This window comes from Penicillium odoratum, assembly GCF_028828045.1.
Source record: "Penicillium odoratum strain IBT 22623 chromosome Unknown utg000008l_segment0_segment0, whole genome shotgun sequence".
Taxonomy (NCBI): Eukaryota; Fungi; Ascomycota; class Eurotiomycetes; order Eurotiales; family Aspergillaceae; genus Penicillium; species Penicillium odoratum.
In genome coordinates this window covers 1,999,501-2,018,816 of record NW_026643150.1, presented here as the reverse complement: position 1 = coordinate 2,018,816, position 19,316 = coordinate 1,999,501, and the positions used below count along the sequence as shown (strand labels likewise).

The 19,316-nt window shown below is 49.0% G+C and overlaps 6 protein-coding genes across 6 annotated transcripts; 4 read left to right on the top strand and 2 right to left on the bottom strand.

Moving 5' to 3' along the window:
- Positions 1-410: 410 nt before the first annotated feature.
- On the top strand, positions 411-1,329 carry N7520_010958 (ADP-ribosylation factor-like protein; the record flags this gene model as incomplete). The annotated part of the gene is made up of 6 exons (XM_057144891.1): positions 411-460; positions 567-639; positions 731-750; positions 802-864; positions 913-984; positions 1,056-1,329. 6 exons carry the CDS (start codon positions 411-413, stop codon positions 1,327-1,329), a joined length of 552 nt encoding a protein of 183 aa, XP_056990645.1.
- Positions 1,330-2,443: 1,114 nt separating this feature from the next.
- Positions 2,444-4,425, top strand: sld5 (putative GINS DNA replication complex subunit Sld5; the record flags this gene model as incomplete). Its single annotated transcript, XM_057144890.1, has 5 exons — positions 2,444-2,472; positions 2,521-2,628; positions 2,692-2,990; positions 3,405-3,649; positions 3,778-4,425. The coding sequence occupies 5 exons, from the start codon at positions 2,444-2,446 to the stop codon at positions 4,423-4,425; spliced, it is 1,329 nt and encodes a 442-aa protein (XP_056990644.1).
- Positions 4,426-5,037: 612 nt separating this feature from the next.
- Positions 5,038-7,713, bottom strand: N7520_010956 (cullin family protein; the record flags this gene model as incomplete). Its single annotated transcript, XM_057144889.1, has 4 exons — positions 5,038-5,209; positions 5,282-7,149; positions 7,209-7,601; positions 7,669-7,713. 4 exons carry the CDS (start codon positions 7,711-7,713, stop codon positions 5,038-5,040), a joined length of 2,478 nt encoding a protein of 825 aa, XP_056990643.1.
- A 267-nt stretch (positions 7,714-7,980) lies between these two features.
- Positions 7,981-8,562, top strand: N7520_010955 (DNL-type zinc finger protein; the record flags this gene model as incomplete). Its single annotated transcript, XM_057144888.1, has 1 exon — positions 7,981-8,562. One exon carries the CDS (start codon positions 7,981-7,983, stop codon positions 8,560-8,562), a length of 582 nt encoding a protein of 193 aa, XP_056990642.1.
- A 508-nt stretch (positions 8,563-9,070) lies between these two features.
- N7520_010954 (uncharacterized protein) lies at positions 9,071-16,951 on the bottom strand (the record flags this gene model as incomplete). Its single annotated transcript, XM_057144887.1, has 1 exon — positions 9,071-16,951. One exon carries the CDS (start codon positions 16,949-16,951, stop codon positions 9,071-9,073), a length of 7,881 nt encoding a protein of 2,626 aa, XP_056990641.1.
- Positions 16,952-17,299: 348 nt separating this feature from the next.
- Positions 17,300-19,017, top strand: N7520_010953 (CwfJ domain protein; the record flags this gene model as incomplete). The annotated part of the gene is made up of 2 exons (XM_057144886.1): positions 17,300-17,313; positions 17,367-19,017. The coding sequence occupies 2 exons, from the start codon at positions 17,300-17,302 to the stop codon at positions 19,015-19,017; spliced, it is 1,665 nt and encodes a 554-aa protein (XP_056990640.1).
- Positions 19,018-19,316: the final 299 nt, after the last annotated feature.

Here is a 19,316-nt window from a genome sequence, read left to right as displayed (position 1 = left end):
CCTCTCCAACGGCAGTCATGTGTGCCCGTAGATCTCGCATTGGCGCCAGTACAAATTCCATTTCGGTATACTTAAAACTGCCGGGAAAGAAGTTGAAGCGCTCAGGGCTTTCTGCTGCTTTTCCCCCTTACTATTTGGTTTTTTTTTATTTTGTTGATCGCTAGTCCGAAAAAACAAGTTAACAAAACTTGGGAATTTCATCACACCGTCTCTCTTTCTCCTCTCTCCAACCCCCTCAACTGTCCAGGTGGAAACCTGCTCTCCACAAATCTAGGCTTGGACTCCTTATCCGGCAGAAAAAGAGAGGCTCTTCACAGGTTTACTTTACAGTATCTTTTCCCTGGTAGTCTCGACCCTTTCTTGAATCCGTGTTTTCCCTTTCCACCCCACCCACACCAAAACCACCCAACATGGCCGGCATCTTTCGCACCATCTATGACTGGCTCTTGAGGATGTTCTGGTAAGTGGAACCGTTGAGGCGTTTGGTTCTCGGGAACACCATCCAGCCCCTTCCCGGCCCGTCCCCGCAGATGAAGCGCTTGCTCTAATCCGGATCTTCTCTGCAGGGCCACCGAGATGGATGTTACCATGATCGGCCTCCAAAACGCAGGCAAATCCTCCCTGCTCCGTGTATTGGCTGTAAGAATTCTAGATTTTTCCTTTCCTATCTTTTTTATTTCCTTCCTTTTCGTGTTTTCGGTGTTGCATCCAGATGCTGATCATGTGGTAGGGCGGGGAATTCACTATCGAGTAAGTCGTGCAAGGATAAGTAGAAGACGTCACCGGCTAACCGGATTCCAGCTCGATTCCGACGATCGGCTTCAATACTAAACGAGTTCAGAAGGGCCATGTGACCTTGAAATGGTACGTATTGCATCAGTGAGTTGTAGGGTCATCGCTAACGGCGGCAAGTTGGGATCTTGGGGGTCAGCCTAGGTTTCGTCCGATGTGGGAGCGATACTGCCGAGGTGTTAACGCGATCGTGTAAGCCAAAACCCCCCTCTTCCCCCAAAAAAGTACAAAACGACAGGCCTTTCTTGATGCTGATCTATTAGATATATCGTGGATGCTGCGGATAAAGCCGCCTTGCCAGTAGCCACGGAGGAGTTGCATGATCTGATGACGAAGCCCACGTTGGACGGGATTCCCCTTCTCGTTCTCGGTAACAAGTCCGACCTGCCGGTTAAATTATCGGTAGATGAGTTGATCGATGCGATGGATCTCAAGTCCATCACTCGTCGGGAGGTGAGCTGCTACGGGATCAGCGCAAAAGAAGAAACCAACCTTGACGCGGTGCTGCACTGGCTGATTGCACGAGCCAGTCGATAAGTGGTCATTTTCCACATGATATTTTCCCCCATTTGTCTGTCTCATTTCGTTCTGAGCTGGATTTCGTTTCCTGAGCGCGTCTTTCTGTTTGATGTCCCGTAGACTAGCGTTTTGGCTCACAGCCTCGCATGTAACGATGTTGATGGTTTTCTTTTCCTGTTTGGTATATGGTCCTGGGTGCATGCAATTGGGGATCACACAGCGGGTGCCAATCGATCAAAATTGTTGATCGCATGTTAATATGTTAATGCCATTTGGGTTTGGATTCAATGTCTCGGTCTCAATGTTTCCAATGTTTTCAAAGGATTTCTGGATCTCCTGGATTTGCAGAGTGGCCCGGAACCTTGTGATATGCAGTAAATTGGGTCCACGGGTCTTCCAGGTAAAAAAGAAAAAGCTGGGGGTCGCTAACGTAAATAAAGCACACGGACCAAGCGATGCGTTGGCCATGCAGACCCCGAAAGTGATCAACCCCGCCAAAGGACACATGCTATTAAGTTTAGATAAATCATTCAGAAAAACACTCTGGGCAATTACAAAACTTTCCAGTAATTTAGAGAATTTTGGAATTACGTCTTTTTCCATTATACCTACTCAAATAACAAGATCACAAGTTCCAATATGGCATTTATCTCTCCAGTTGGCACTCATCAACCGATTTTTGACTAACGGATCCGGCGCTTCCATGTAAGGTGATATCCTATGTACGTATCAGGATATGGTAACTCTGCATTAAGAATATCTTTTTCTCAGGTCCATGATTAGTCATCATATACCTAGAACTGGCGTGGAGCTGATACGTATGGGACTACGTACACCCGTTACAAAAGTGAATTGAATCAATTGGACTTCGTTCATGAAGATGATCAAAGTGGATCATAATTTAGTAGTAAAAGAAATTTGAAGGATAAGTCTGTCAAAATCAATTAAAATCAATATATTGATTTTCAAGATTTTATTGATGAATGATTTCATCATTAAAAACTGGCAGCCTAGAAAGCTATGGATCCACTTATACCCAGCCTCAGCCCCATGATCGCACCTCAGCCACCTTCATTCCCATTTAACTATTTCTTCTCGATTCTTCCTCCACTTTGACATCTACACGCCCATCATGCCTACTTTAACGCTTCGTTACTTTTGGTAAGTCTGACTTTCTTATCCTGATATCCTCTTCTAACTTATATCTAGCGATGACTTTGACGATAACTGCAACAACTCCTCCTGGGATAGTTGGGGTCGTTGGGTTGCATTTGGCGTCATCGTCGCCATCGCTTTCCTGATCTTCTTTGCTTTCGCGTGAGTTTTTCTACATCTAGACTCCCTAGCGATCCACCCAATAAATTAACCGCATCCGAATAGCTGCTTCAACGCTCGTCGTCGCCGTGCTCACGGCCGACAGCCCTACAACGGCACAGCATGGATGGCACCACCTCCTGGTCCACCACCACCCAACCAGCCTACATACCAGCAACCATACTATAATAACGACCCCTACACGCAATCCCAGCCACCACCACAGTATTCCGCCAACCCCCAGAACTATGGTTATTTTGGTGCCCAAGCACCGCCCCCACACCCCCAGCAAAACGGTATCGAGTTGCAAGCGCCCCAGAATTCTTATCACGCGCCGGGAGCCCGGGACTACGCTCCTCCTACAGGTCCGCCCCCGGCTAAATCATGAGTCTGAATTTGTGGCGGTCCTGTAATACGGCCCCCTATACAATCACCATAATCCGGTGAAGGACCGGCAAAGCCAGACAAATCTACGACTCTTGATCGAATGAACTGAAAACGGCGTTATTTTTCTGGGTTGGAAGCAAATTGGGTCTTTATTATCTTTCGCGTTCGAGACCTGTTTCTGCTTGGGAAAGACTCGCATGAAGCTGTTTCTGTAATGTTTCACTCGCATCGATCCGCGAGGATCGCGAGCATGATTTTCTTGAACTGCATTTGATGAGCCGAATGTAGGCGCTTTGTTGTTCGTACATTATTTCAATCTTAATGACATGTCTAAATCAGCCTTAAAGTACCAAGTTCAATGACCAAGATCCACTAATGCGCGGATGCCCCAGGCATATTCGACTCCACTCCATCTCCCGCGTTTTTTCGCGTCACCGCATCCCACTTCCACAAAGAAACCATGGATATCGACGATATTCTTGCATCTGTCGACCGCGGCGCTGGCGCCAGTCCAGAGTCGTCTGCCATAGACCACCAACTCCTCACCCGATTCTGGGTCGCCGAGCGCGCCGTCTCGGAGGTTCTACCATGGCCCGCACCGCTAATGGAGCGTATGATGGATAGAGTGCGAATGCAGGTAAGAACCCAGCAGGCATAACACTGGCCATTACCATTCCCATTGCCATTGCCATTCCCATTTCCATCCCCATATTCATGATCCCTTGTAATACCTAATTCGAGCAACATAAAACTAACATGCCATAGATTGAAACAATCGAAGACCTCGCCGCCTCCTCCGCAGACACAGACCCATCCACAAAACACAACACCCACAACCAAAACCTAAACCTCCGCCTCTCAATTCTCCAAACAGACCTCGCAAGAACCCAATATATCCTCCGCAGTCTCCTCCGCCAACGTCTAGCAAAACTCACAAAACACAGCATGCACTACCTCGTCCAACTAGCCAGCCGAACAAAGAACCCCTCCTTTTCTCAATCTCAGTCTCAATCCCAATCCCAATCTCAAACCTCCCAATCCATCACACCAGAGGACTCAGTTCCAGACATCTCAACAATAACAGACTACACCCCCCTCTCCGAACAAGAATGTACCTTCGTCCATGCGCACCAAACGCTACTAGCAGGCCACTACGGCGGCTCGTTCATGGGCGCATTCCCGCCGCAGCTGAGGCGCTTGGATGATAACGCTGGTGGGACTAGCATGGTTCAAGGACCTGAAATGAAGGAGGTGGTTTTCGTGAGGTGTTTGGGTGTTGAGGTTCCCGTTGTTGTGGAGGGGGTTGAGGGGGGTGAGGATTTGGGGGTTGTTATGCGGATGGGGGATGTTTGGGTTGTGCTTTGGGAGGGGATTAGGGGGGCTTGGATGAAAGGGGAGGTTGAGTTACTTTGATCTTGATCTCATTTTCACCTGCATGTGGGCAATGTTCAATTTTCAATTTTCCACAATACTTGAGTGGGAGTATGGCATTTTTGGCGTTAATCGGTTTTACTTTGGTCATATCCGGGATTTTGAGGGGCATTTATACATTTCATTTCATTCGGATGTCCCATTCGGAATCCTTTTCATTGTGGCAGTGGATTCATGTCAATTATCAATTGCAAGTTGAAGTCTGGTTTACATATGGGTTGCCCAGTTGTGCTTCGTCCTGGCTCTGCTTAATCATGCATACTTACGAGCTATTCAAGCGAGAACCTTGGAACGTATTCTACTCTTCTCATATTCAAGTTGATTGAACCATCCATCCCTCATCAATTCATGAACACGAAACCCTGTCCCTCCCTGCCTCTAGATGAAAGCACTCAACCTCCTATGACGCCACGCTAAGTCCAAGAAGAAAATAAAAGTGAAAAGAAAGCAATAGCAAAGGGAAGAAAATGAGATCCCCAAGGATCAAAAAATGCCCGGATGGTATGCTATGGGACAATGCAGATGCAATTCCTCAGACCAAGACGAAGATGGATTAATTAGAAGGGATATATATCCACCTCTTCGTCCCAACCCTTAAGCGACGTAGTCGTAGGTAGGAGGATCTTCAGAGACACGATCCAGATACTCACGATCAATAAGACTTTCGATGCGTTTCTTGATCATGGTAACCTCTGGGACGAATCGTGAAGAGAGTTGGGAAAGTACTTCGGATATGAGTTGGGTATGAGTCAGGGTTTTCCGTTGCCTGGAAGATTAAAGAAAACCGGTTAGTGGCAAGGAAACAAGAGCGCTGGCTAGGGGTTGATAGGTTACTCACTTCATGATGCGCACAATGGCAGACTCGATGGTGCCATAACGCTCTTCAGCCATCTTCTTTTCGGTCTCCTTCCGCTGATCCGTGTTCTCAACCTTATTGGCCCCGCCACTGACAACGCCAATCCGAACCTTCACAAATGGACTTTGGAAATCATCGTTGAAGAAAAAGCGATCGGTGGGTTGGATGTCTTTGGACATGGGTTTTTTCACCAAGACACGCGTCTTCGTCGCAACAGCCAGGGACTGTAGATTGCGGATGAGGTCGTGGGATGGGATCTGGGTGCGCGATTGGATCTCCTCAAAGGTGAGAGACTCCCCATCCGGGACGTCGTTGAACAGCATCAGGATGACTAGTGCGTATGTGGACACATTAAGCTCGTAGCGCTGGACCTTACCGTTGGCGCGCCGGAATGATGCCCGTACATCGGCTGTGCCCATAGACGCCTGCCAAGAGAGCCTGCGACCGCTATGTTTATCAAGGTAGAACCTCTCAAAGCTTTGCTTGAGCATATCTATCTCTCGAGGGAAAACGCAGACTGATGGCACAATTCCCTCTTTTGAGCTGGCCATGATTTCCATGGGCCACATCGTACTGGTGAGCACGTTGATCTCCAGATCCACAGGCTTATGATCTGGATCGGCACTGCGGGCGACATGATCCTTGTAGCTTGTTGTCAAATCCTCAGATACGGTCATATCCTTGAACATGGCTTCAATGCGTTGGGTGAATTGATTTCCGACTTCTAGCTTCATCTTGGAGATCATCTGACGCTCCGCATCCATGCTGGCTGAGCGTTTCATAAGTAGACGGCGCGAGAGATGCTTTTTATAATAGGTCTCGAAGAGATCCTTATCTTTGATGTATCTTAGCATTGTGATGCCGTTGTCTAACAAGATGTCAACCTCGTTCTCGGTCTTGCTCTTGATGCCTTTCTTGAGGTTCTCATCAAAGAAGAGCGAAAGGTATTCGGAGCTCCGGGAATTCAAGTTGATAAAATCTGAAAAGCTGGCCATGATAGAGCTCTGGAGGCCTTGATCATCCATGAACGCATTGGCCGAGACATTGTCGAACTGCCGCTTGAGTTCCAGGATGCTGTCAACCCACTGAATAGCCAAGACTGTTTGTTGATTGACCGGTCGTTCTTTCTCTTTCCCCTTTTTAGCTTTCTCTGCATCTTTGTTGGGCTGGGCTGTGGCTCCGCCCAGGGGTGCAACAGATGCGCGGTTGATTTCTTTGCCAAGCTCCACGATCCGTTTATTTACGGCGTTGCTTAGCGCCGTCTTCTTCTTATCAACGCGTGCATTCAACGTATAGATGCGTTGTAATGCTTCAATTTGGTTATTATCAAGCATATGTCGGACACCAGTGCCTTCTAGCCTGACAACTTCATCGATGTTCTTCAAAATGAGCTCATTATCAAGCAGAGTAAGAATTTTCGTTTCTGTCAGCATCGAAAGTGTAGTGCGAGCCCGCTCATGTTCCTCCTCAATTCGCTGGGTGGCAATTCGGCAGAAAACTGTAGCATCCCCAATTTCCAGAAGTCGACGTCCCTCGGCACTGTAGAATTCCGTACTCGCTTCCAAGAAAGCAGGCTCGAAGATTGTCAAATAGAGCTTGGAACTCTCTTCTTCTTTGACCGTTTCGTAGAGTCCCTCCAGCATCTGGGTGCAGTGTCGAACCAGCGGTCGTTCAATCATATGTCCAGCTCGCTCCAGCTGAACCATGAACAGAGCGGTCGACTTCAGAATGTCCATAACAGTCAGATCGCTGTCTGGGCGCACAGGTGCGCTCAAGACGTTGTCTCTGAACAGGGCCATCGAGACAACATAGATGGATGGCTTGTCGTGGTCAAGGGCGATGATGCGATCCTGTTATTTTTTAGCAACAGGTTTATACTTCACTGCAATATCGTGCGCTTGAAACTGACCATGTACATCATGACATCGGTTATCATAGCCATGCAAAGCTGGTGGTCTTCCCATGCCTCTTTCAGCACAGCCAAAAACTTCTCCCCCGCAGCCCGCCGTTCGTTCGATTGATCCAGCAACTCGGAGGCATTCTGACTCTGAGCGCGAATGAGAGTTGCCGAGATTGATTGTGTAACGAGTTTCCGAACTGTACCATGTAGCCAGCCCTCCTCGTGTTCCTTTACATTGTTGTAAAGGTCCGCACCCCGCTGCATCAAGACAATCCGATATGCGCTTCGATACAGCTCTTCGAAGGAAAGGGACGAGGCATTCTTTGTGTGTATCTCCGTCAGGGATGCTGAAAGGACCGCCCAGACCGCATCATAGTTGTCAGTTTGGGAAGAGGCGAGTCCCTATGGCGTGATTAGTTACTATGCTCTTGACAGACAGGAATGTGTCTTAGTGAGGGGTCCATCATACCCGACGGGGAGCTCGAATCTTATGTCTCGCCCGCATTGTCGCCATGGTTCAAGACACGGTCAGGACAAAAGGAGTATCAGAGAACTCATAGAAATATGTGTGGTCATCAAACCCGATCTCACTTTGCCATCGTTGCTGCACTCCGCGGAGGAAGCATCGGGTGATAGATAGTCCGCTCCGCTGAGGCTTCACTTCACGGATCTTAACGATAGCAAATTGTTCACTTATCACTCATCCACCAAAAATAAACCAGAGAAAAACAAAGTTATCTTATTGAGTCATTTCAATTTCAGTCTATAACCAAGAATTACCATGCGTCCGTTCCTTCCACAGAGTCTTCGCGCCCTGCGCACTCTCTCAGCCAAAACCACATCCACCACCTCAGCCCGTTTTCTCTCTACACAGCTCCTTCGGCCTCAACCCCTCACTCGAGCTTCAATCATTGGCCAAGCGCGCTTCATTATTCCTTCAGCCGTCCGCCACAATTCCACGGCCTCTCCTCTTACCGCTGATACCGCCCAACCCGAAACCGACGCTGAGCGCGAGCGCAGAAATGAAGAGCGTCGCAGTAAAGAAGAAGCCTACATGATTACCTTCACTTGCAAGCCATGCGGTGATCGGTCTTCGCACCGCATGTCGAAGCAAGGCTACCACCGCGGCACGGTGTTGATCCAGTGTCCGTCTTGCAAGGAGCGGCACATCATGAGTGATCATCTGGGGATTTTCTATGATACGAAAGTGACATTGGAGAGCATCATGCAAGAAAAGGGGGAGAGCATCATGCATGGAAAGTTGAATGGGAATATGGAATTTTGGGATGATGGAACAGTGAAGAAGTCCGCTTCCAGAAAGAAGGCTACAAAGGGCAATGAAGGCGAGGCCAAATCTAATTAGATTTGGAGGTTATTGCACTTCAATTTTGGAGGGAATTTGTCTAAAAATATATATTACGATGCTCTCCACTCTCGGCATGGCGGGTTCCAGGCATAGAGGAAAGGGTATGGATAGATTTATAGAGGTTAGCTGCCTGCGCGATGTTTCAATGTACAAATAGTCATGTATAATAGAATTGATTTTCAATGTTCAGAACAGGTCTCAACTGAATGACCATCTACTTGCTACATAGCCTGAAGTGGTTTATCTGAGGCAAACCTCTGGCTACTGTACCACCACCTGGGGGTGACTACGTGCTGGGCATACACCTGGACATGGATGCACAGGTAGGATGTAAATATCAAGACATATTGAGGTTTTATGTCTACATTTACATATCTGGAATAATCTGCAGATGGCTTGTACAAAATCAAATTCCAGGTATATACAAACATCTAATACATCCCAAACGCCAGCTTTTTTATGCCACATAAAGCAATCGTCAAATATGATGCCACAAGGTCGCCAACTACCAACCACGTCTCTTGCCCCGATGCTCGAGACCCTTCTCCTTCCGCTTCTCCTTCTTGCGGTCATTTCTTCTCCTCTTGTCCTTCTCATACCGTTCTGGCTCCTGAACAGCCTCAATGCGGCGCTTAACTCGTCGTCCTTCACGACGTTGTCTAATGTTCTCTTGAACCTTGGCCATGTGCGCGATGTACTCGGACGAACCTAGCTTCTTCTGAAGAGAATCAAGGACCTCGTGACAATTCGAGACAAGACCCTTGTATGTGTTTTGGAAGGTCTCGTCGCGAGATCGTGGTGCAGGGATGGAGGAATCGGTCATATGCTGCAGCGGTAGAAGGATGACAGAGATAGACGGCTCGATCTGGTCGGCCTCAATATGACGGACCAGAGCGGCGAGGAGAGCGATGGAAGCGGTCTTGGGAATAAGAGCTTCTGGTCGGGTTGAAATGACCTCGCGGCGCAGTAGAGAAGAGATTTGCTTGAAAAGGTATCCAATGGCGGACCGGACAGGTGCCTCTTTGGTTTCTTTCTCGGTCTCCGCCTCGCCATCAACTTCACTGTCGGCATCTTCGTCTTCATCGGCGGACTCGACATCCTCAGATCCAGCCTTCTGCAGTTCCAGACGATTCTGTGCCACGCACCGACCAAGGAAAACGAGGTTGCGGACGCTCTGCATGGCCAGCTCTTCCATGACACCTGGGGTGCGAAGGCAGCGCACACTGGCACGAAGGAGTTTGATCATTGCCTCCTTGTCCAGAGCAAGACCAGAACTTCCTACCAGTGGAATGGCGCTGTATCCTTCGGTGGCGTGCGTCTTGGCCAGGTCAGCCATCCACATACCAACAAGGTTGGTAGCGCAGGTCTTGACCCAGGCGTGAGGGAAGAACAGTGATTCTTGGATGGCCGCCCAGATAGGGGCACATTGGGGACCCAATGCAAGTGAGGGAACAGTCTTGCAGAGCTTGGTGAATAGCTGCAGAGCGAAGTAAAGGGTTTCCCAATTTCCGTTTTCGTGATCCTGGATGATTGGCTGCATCAAACCGGGAAGAATGCCAATGACAAACCGAGCTTCCTTGTCCTTCTCTGTATCCTCGGACTCAAAGAAGATTCGCATAGCTTGCAAGCCAATGCTACCCAGGGCCATATTCTCGGTCTGGTCTAGCCACGAGTGCAAAGGTGTCAGGATGGTCTTCATCTGTTCTCGGTCAGCGCGGCTGTAGAACTGTGCCAGCAACGCGCCAGCCATCTCACGGCACTCGGGTGAATCGTCATTGGCCATGGCGAGGACGATTGGCAGGAAGAAAGTGCTAATAATGTCTTGGGCCATCTCTGGACCAGTTTTAGAAAGTAGAGTGTGGATTGCTTCCAAGACAGACTGACGTCCTTCTTGGTGCTTGTAGTCCAAATTCTTGGCAAGGAAGCCAAGCTGCTTGGTCCACCGGTTCTTGGCTTGCGGGTACTCAATCAGGAAGTGGACATAGACACCCCGGGCGAGATCTCGTGCGGTGCGAGTCTGGTTTGTGACCATCATGCTTGCAATCTGATCCACGAGCTCGTACATCTCTGGCACAACAAACTTGCGGGACATGACGGCACGAATGAAGTTGAACGTAATACCTTGCCGGTCAGGCTCTTCAATATCAGCTGTCAGACGCTTGAGCAAGTAGGCGAGATGACCATCACGAAGTTTGGTGCTCTTTCGCTCACGGATCATGGCAGAAATCAATTTCAGCGACGCTTGCGATCCCTCAGAGTTGGTACTTGGGGACTCCTTGATCAACTTCACAGCCTCCGTGAGATAGACGTGCGAGTTCTCGTCAAGCTCTGGGATCGGAAGCTTGATGATGGTAGACAAGAGTCGAAGGGCGGCGATCTTTACCTCCTCGTGGGATTGAACCAGGGAGTCACCAATGATAGGTAGAAATCCGGTCAAGTTTGCGGCCGTTGAAAGGGAGCTAAACTTGTTGAGAATAGCACGGAGGACATCAAGAGAGAATCTTGTCAGCTTGTGCTTGTGAGAAGAAGTGGTACCACGTTTTTCACCGCGCTTGGCTCCTTGCAATCTAACCAAGAACCGCTCTTCGGCATAGGATTTGGGGGTAGCTTCTTTTCCAGCAGTGACGTTTTCCTGGTAGGATTCCTTGATGACTTCGTAACAGAACATCAACAGATCACGACTCTCAGCACCAGGGTTTCTCAGAAGACCAATGCCAATTCTTCGCATCAATTCGTCAATTTTCCGGACGATGTTGGAATTGAGCTTCTCACGCAGCAGGGCCTGGAGAGGTCGAACGAGGTTCGAAAGATTACGAATGGTTGCATTCTTAGCAAGGAGCTCCATGGAATCGTAACTCTTGCTGCTCTTTACTTCCACCATCTTGCTGACGTAGTCTTCAGCTTCTTTCTCCTGTCCGACGGTACCGAAGATATCGTCCATGACAATTGCGACAAGTTCTGTCAGACAGTAGTCCAAGTCACCTTGTTTAAATTGATCGGTAGTAAACACAAGCATGGAGTGAACGGTGAATGACAGGACGTGAAGTTGGTAGCCACGTAGGAGCGTATTCCGCAATTCTTTCAAGATATAATTGAAGTAGGAAGGACCTAACAACAGCGCGATGTCGTTCAGTGTCTTCCGGGCAGTGTCTCTGGAATCCTGCGCCTTACTCTTCAAGGTGCTGCAAACATCCAGAAGAACAGGCGGGAGACGAATAGCCATGTCCTGCTCGGGAAGAATCTTGAGGAGCTTGATTGTAGTGACGGCAGCGGGCAAACGCAAACTCATTTCCGCCTGGTTCTTGTGATGAAGGAATTCAGTCAAGAATGGAATGAAATTGGCAATCAATTCCTTCGAGACTTGAGCAAGAGAGGGCGTAGTTTTGGCAAGTGTGCACTTTGGTAGCTCCGAAACCTCCATCGCATCAACGTCGACATCAGTATCAGCCACGGCCGCGGCATCGGCATCGCCGCTGGCCTCGACTTCTGGTCCCTTCTTCTGATTCATTGCAGTAGACAGAGCATCCGACATCCGACCCAAAAGTCTGAGAATGTTTTTCTCCATCTCAGGCTTACTCTGCATGTATCCACGGTATCTCCGGAAGTTGGCACGGAATTGATTCCAGTCTAGCCACTCCGCTAGAGAGCCAATGGTAGCGACGGCTTCGGCAATCAAATTGTGGCCATTCTCATCAGAGGCCTCTTCAAAGGCGAAATGTTCGATAAGGGGCAGGAAAATCTTGCTCAGGTTTTCGGACTTGAGGTTTCCTTTGCTGGCTTCACTAGCCAAACGACGGAGGGCACGCAGACGACGGTGCTGCTGGATGTGAAGGATGTTGGTGAAGAAAGATGCCTCCTCATCATCGCCAACCAGGAGAACATTCATATCCTGCACAGAAGCTCGGGTGGGGTTCAGCTTGACAAAGTAACCCAAAACAGAGACAACCTCAGAACGAATCAATTCGGACTTTTGGCGAAGGCCGTACTGCAGTGAGGGAACCAAGACACTATTCACAAGAGCCTCGAAATCTTCCACATCGGTCTCGGCAGCGGCCTTGTCAACGAATCTCTTCAGGCCAAAGGCAGCGCTGGATCTGATGGCTAGCTCTTCCTCATTTCTAAGATAGAAGAGCATGTTGTACAGAATAGGTCGCCATTGCTTGGCGTTCAAGGTTTGGGAGAGGTCGTCACTGATCTTTCTAAAGGCTTGCAGACGCCGTTCATAATCCGGCTCAAGTCTCTTCATTGAGCGGGAATTCAGATCAGCACACAAGGCAGCCACTTCCTGCATATTCTCATCGTGGGCAGCAAGAGCCACGAAAACTCTAGAGAGCACTTCTCGGTTCGTGTCATCCTTGAAGTAATCGAAAAGAGAAGAGGCAGCCTCGAAGACCTGTTGAGAAAGAACCACATCCTCCTTGGGATCGTAGAGGGGCAGGAAGTGCTCCAAAATCTTGAGAAGACCGGACTTGGTCTTGGGGTTGACACGGTCTGGGGGCTGGCGAAGCAGGTATGTCGCGATACTGATCAGGCTCGACGTTTCACCAGAAGACTCAACGCAGGGCGCGATTAGAGACAGGGCAGTTACGCCTGAGAATAGCACAGGCTTTGACGGGCCTCTCTTCAGAAGACGGCCAAGATGAGAAAGAGCATGCTCCAGGTAGGGCGAAAGAACCTCGGAGCGAATTTGCTCAGCCGAGATGTCAGGCATTTCTTCGTCCTCTTCAAGCTTTTTGCCGCTAGCCAAGCGAACCAATGGCACAAGAATCTCGTCCAAAACAAAGATCTTGACCTCATCACGCGCTGATTCAACGCTGAGACAATCAATGACCTTGTTCAGCACTTCTTTGTTGTGCTGCACAAGATACCCGGTGGATCTCGCAGAGGATGCCCAAGTGTGGAACAAACGAAGCAGACCGGACACACCTTGAGCGGTCTCGATGGGGAATTGGTCGAGTCTGTTGTTGATCACTTCATCGAAGATGATTTGGACGTATGGGGTCCAATCACGATCCGAGGTGACAGAAAAGACCAAGTTCAAACAGCGGATAGCTGTCTGGCGAATCGTTTGGAAAACACCCAGAAGGCGTTCGTCAAGACTGCTCTCATCGTTCAGAGCTCTACAAGCTCGTACCAAACAGTGAATGATAACGTTCATGGTTTGCACAGAGTAGGGAGCCATGCGACTCTGAAGGGTGTCAAAGACAGTATCAATCATCTTGAGCAAACCAAGCTGTCTTCTCGGGCTTGTCAACTCTTCCGAAAAGGCCTTGTCATTCGTTTTGCCGTCCTGAACAACTTGCACTTCCGCAAGAGGACCGAACGAGAGGTGCATGAAGAGTCCGAACTCCTCCTCAGAGAGATGCGAAAGGGCACGCAGAATAGCCTTACGTCTGCCAGCCTGACCAGCCTGGTTCGCGCTTGCGCCGGCCTTGGAGATCATTCGACCATACAACAGGCGAAGAAGAACAGGGAGCAGGGCAGGGCGGTGCTCTTGTTCAATCAAGCTGTCTTCACCACCGACACGCACGAAAACTGCCAGCTCATCTTTGAATCTTGTTTCATCCAAGATGTTAAGCAGATTCTCCTTGTATGGTAAGACATGGGAATTTTTCCAGGTGAAAAGTACATTGAGAGCAGCTTTCTGAATCTCCGAGTTACCGTGACACAACAGACTCAAGACAGCCTCGTGGACCTCGGGAGCTCTGAAGAGGACTATAGGGTTCAGGAATTGCCCAAACAGACCGAGCATGGATAGTCGGTCCTTGAAACCCCATTTGACTGGGACACTTTCAGACTTGCTGTCGTGGTCATTACTGGCGGGAAGGTCGTCCTGATCATCACGCAATGCCCAGCTCAAGAACAGGGGCACAATCTGTCTGGAGCGCTTCTCTGCAATGTTCGGAACAGTATTCAAAACAAGCAGTGCGTGGCTGCGGGGCAGAGCAGGAAGAAGATCCGCCTTTTTGTGGTCCTTCTCGAACTGCTGAGACAGGATTGCAGTTGGATCTTCTACGGTCTTCAAGTTGGCTGTGAGAACACTTTCCACCTTTCCAACATTGTAGCACACGAAGTGACCGGCAAGGTGGTTATCATCCGGCTCTTCTTCAGAATCTTCCTCGGTGGTGCCAGAGTCCCGCTCCTGCAGCCACTGAATGGACAAATCTGAAACAATTTTCTCACCTTCGGGGTGTTCACTGATAGCTTTCAAAGCGGCAGCAGAATCTTCCCAGAGAGGAGTCAGCTTTTTGGAAAACAGACCAAAACAGAAGTATGGAATCAGAGTGGCCATCCACTTGCGAGAAACAATCTGGGGATAAAGAATCGCCAACTTGCGCACATGCATTGAAAGAGTTCGGGCACTCTGCAGTGTCAAAGCACTCTCTTCAACCTCGATGGCCAATGAAACCGGCGAAGGATCATCCTTATTAATGCGAGTAACCAGCTCGCGCAGTATTTGTAGAGACACGAGTCTCAATCTGTGCGAGGGACTTGCCAGGTTGAGGATCAAGCTGTTGGCAAATCCGTCCACTGCAGGGGTTTCCAAATCTGATGTGCTTGGGGCAGAAGAAATGAACTCAAGCACACCCTCCAGGAATAGAGATAGTCGTGAGAATTTGGTCGAGACTGTCAGGATAGGTTCCCAGAGAGTAAGATCAAGTTCTCCAGACTGGGTGGCCAATTCGACATAAGTTTTGAAACCTTGACCAAGATAGAATAATGATGCATCGGCTTCATTTTCTGTCTTAGAAGCATCACTGAAAGCAGACCTCAAGTTTCCATGCAGCTTTTTCACAATTTCCGAGCGTGCAGTAGAGTCACCGAACATTGAGATAGCCTTTGAGATTTTCACGAAGGCATTCAACCCAAACTCATCGGTCGAAGGGTACACTAAAGACGCAAATATACGAATCTTCAATGCATCTGGGCATGAAACGTACCCAGGCTTCGAGGCCTCCGGTGTAATGCAACCGGCCTGGTTCAGTCGGAGTAGGGTCAAGCATGTTTCCCACTCTCGCTCCTGCCAGGAAGTGGCGATGAATTTCTGGAAATGAGGAAGCAGTAGACTCTGGAAGCGCTCGGATCCCCATTCTGAGAAGGTGGTGCAGAAGAACAAAAAGTATTTCGAGAGGGGTCCTGTAGATACCAGATCCATATAAGGGCGCACGAATCGAAGCATGTCATCCATGGGAGAGATTTGTAGAGCATAGGCGACAGCTGTCAGAAGCTGAAGGGATGATTTTGAATATTTCTCGGACTTCTTGGACACCTGCTGTAGAAGTGATACCAGAGTCTGATGCACAGACTTCCAGTCTCGAACTCGGACACCCTTGCGGGTTGCGACACAAATAAGCATTAAGTGACAGCACTCTGGGATGTTGGGGTTCTCTGGGCCCTGTGAGCGAGATTCAATAAATTCTCGGACCACGTCAAGAATAGGACCGAATGTCTCGGGTGTGGTGTGGTGAATAAGGTTGGTCACCACTCCGTACGCAACCTGTGCTGGGCAGTTACGGTTCTCATCAGATGGAGGGATCTGGTCCAATACGCAGCGAAGGACGTCCATTCCATTTGAATGAAGACCATTGTTCACACCCTTTATGGCATCAGAGAACATGACCATCAATCCCTCCTTGTAGTTCTCGACATCCTTCCCTTCTTCTGCCGTTGTGGAGATATCGTCGTAGAGGTAGGAAAGAGCATTCTCGAGTGGCGCTTTATTTTTGTAGTAAACGAGACCTGCTTTGCGGATAAGGAAAGACATAGACTCGGCGGCGAATCGAGCCACGAACGGCTTTTGGCGTTCCTTGCCGAGATAAGGTGTCATAATGCTTAGCAGCTGTCGCAAGTCCGGCACCAAAAGGCGGGACAAAAACTTGAAGATCCATGCTAGACAGGTAAAGGCCCACTCGACGACTTCGACGTCGGCATGCTTTGCAGCAACGGATGCCACCAAAGTCACGGATGCTGCGAAATGCTTCTCAAATCGAACTCCCAAGTCTCTGGCAAACTGAGCAAGCAAACTCAATAACGGCTCCATAGAGTGCTCATCATTCTTTTCAATGAACTCCACCAGTAGACCCATAATCTTCTCTTCATGGTAAACGATCTGGGCGAGGCTCTCGGAGAGGGAATTGACGCGGCGGTAGAATGTTGAGAAATTTTCTGAAAGGTTCATGTCCACCCAGTGGTCAAGGGCGGACCGGAAGTAAGATGTGGTCTCGCCTTCATCTTCACCAAAACTGGCACGGCGCACTCGGTGGATCGGGTCGATTTTGAGCTTTGCGATGCGCTGGGAGAAGGGCTCCCATCGGTGGTGTTTTGTGGTTTTTGTACCATTTTGTGTGCGCTTTATATGCTTATCCCGAGAACCTGGTACCACCATCTTGACGGTGTCAAAAAGCAGCAAGGTAAACGAGAAAGATATTCGGGGAACTTTTCTCTGCCCGCATGCTCAATACAAAAAAAGTTGACCGGCCTCGGCGTCACGTTTCTCCGATAATGGGATCCTCCAAACCATATCAGGACTAGCGTTGTCACGAGCTGGTCCAAGCTCCTTCAAGAAATGCGCCGAGTCCCTGTTACATTTTCCCATTCAACCTTATGAAAGTAGTCGCAGTAGCCACTTACACCAAGATCATATCCTTGAGCGACTATTGATTTGGCTGAACTTTCGATTGACTTCTTCTCCTCAGCTTCGCCTGCTCAAAAGGCAATCAGACCGTATCAGAGCATGGCCCACAAAATGTAAGTGAGCTCTACTCTAGTCATTGCATTAATAGCTATTGACAAAGAATCAGTATTGTTCTTGGAGGTGTGAACTGCCAGTTACAAGCCGTGTTCACAAAGCTGGCTAAATTGCAGGTCAAGCAAAACTTTGCCTTTGCAATTATCGTGGGAAATCTTTTTGGCGACTGCTCTGCAGAGAGTGAGCTAGACGAGATCTCTGCTTTGCTACAAGGGACCATCAATGTACCCCTTCCAACATATTTTACGGTTGGTGATTTGCCGCTCCCAACCCGGATAGTGGAAAGGATCGAAGCCAACGATGAGGTGTGCCCGAATTTGTACTTCCTTGGCAAGCGAGGCACCCTGAAGACCTCAGAAGGCATTCGCATTGCAGCTCTTGGTGGCAAGCTCACAAGCGGTGATTCACACAAGCCTGAAAGCAATGCTAGTGGCAGATTCCAATCCACATATGGCGAGTCTGATGCCCGTGCGCTCTTCGGCACACACAGCGCCGATATTCTTATTACCAACCAATGGCCCAAGGGAATCCGGGTTGGGTCAAAAGCATCACTCCCGGAAGACCAGAGCCTTTACCCGGCGGAAGTTCAGTGTGTTGCCGATGTTTGCGCCACTCTAAAGCCTCGCTATCATTTCTCCGCATCCGACGCATTCTTCTATGAACGAGAGCCATTCTTCCACCTGCCGACAGAAGACAGCCCAGATGTCAAGCCATTGACACGCTTTATCTCCATGGCTTCCTACCAGTCGAAGCAGAAGACGATGTACGCCTTCTCTTTAGACCCGCAAGCTGCACCGCCGCTTACAGTTCCGGTTGGTGCAACTGCATCACCCCTTTCCGCGCCTCAATCCAAGCGTAAGGGACTCCCCAGCCAAGAGCAGTCATTCCAGCGATTTGCACCAACAGAGGGCGGTTCCCATCGCCCATACAAACGTCAACGCGAGCGCGCTCCACCCCCAGGCCCAGATCAATGTTTCTTCTGCCTCTCCAACCCCAACATCGCCACACATCTCATCACTTCTATTGGCGACGAAAGCTATCTCACAACAGCCAAAGGTCCTCTTCCACCAAATGATTTCTTTTCTTCTCTCGGGTTCCCAGGCCACATGCTCATTATCCCATTCTCTCACTCCCCAACCCTAAATTCAATTCAAGACCCGGAATCCCGCGCATCTACATACAATGAGATGCAGCGTTACCGCACTGCTCTACACAAAATGGTCACAGACCGCTCAGGTGGCAAGCTCGGTGCTGTAACGTGGGAAGTCAGCCGTACGAATGGAATTCACACGCACTGGCAATTCCTCCCAGTGCCAATTGGTCTGATCCGTGACGGACTAGTTGACGCAGCATTCAAGGTCGAAGCTGAAAACCTCAAATACCCCCGATTTTCTACCATCCCAGTGTCAGAATCAAAGGGTTCCGAGGAACCGGGCGATTTCTTCCGCCTGTGGATTTGGAATGCAGTAGATGCGGATGGGTCTGGAGAAGACACAGTATCAGGAGAAGAGAAAATGCTCATGCTGGAGCTTTCGCAAGATTTCCGTTTCGATCTCCAATTCGGTCGCCGTGTAATGGCAAAGCTTCTCGAATTGGATAAGCGGATGAACTGGAGGGATGCGACTCAGACCGTTGAGGAGGAAGAGGCTGATACGGCGGCGTTCAAGGAGGCGTTCCAGAAATATGACTTCGCTCTGGAATGATATCTACGAGCTTCGACAACACAATGACTGTAGGTTTACATAGATACTCCCATGATTCACATACCAAATTCAGCTATATGAGTATTAAAAAAAAAAAACATAAATTGGAAATGCCATTCCCATACCTAGGTAAAAGAAAAAAGAGATAAAGCCATACCTAGGTAAAAGAAAAAAGAGATAAAGCCGTCTAGAAACCGATGCATAGATGAATCATATACACGAAAGAACAGACAAGATATCCATCTTGCAAACAAAACCCCATTTACACGCATACATAGCTTGTTGAGGTTAAGGGATAT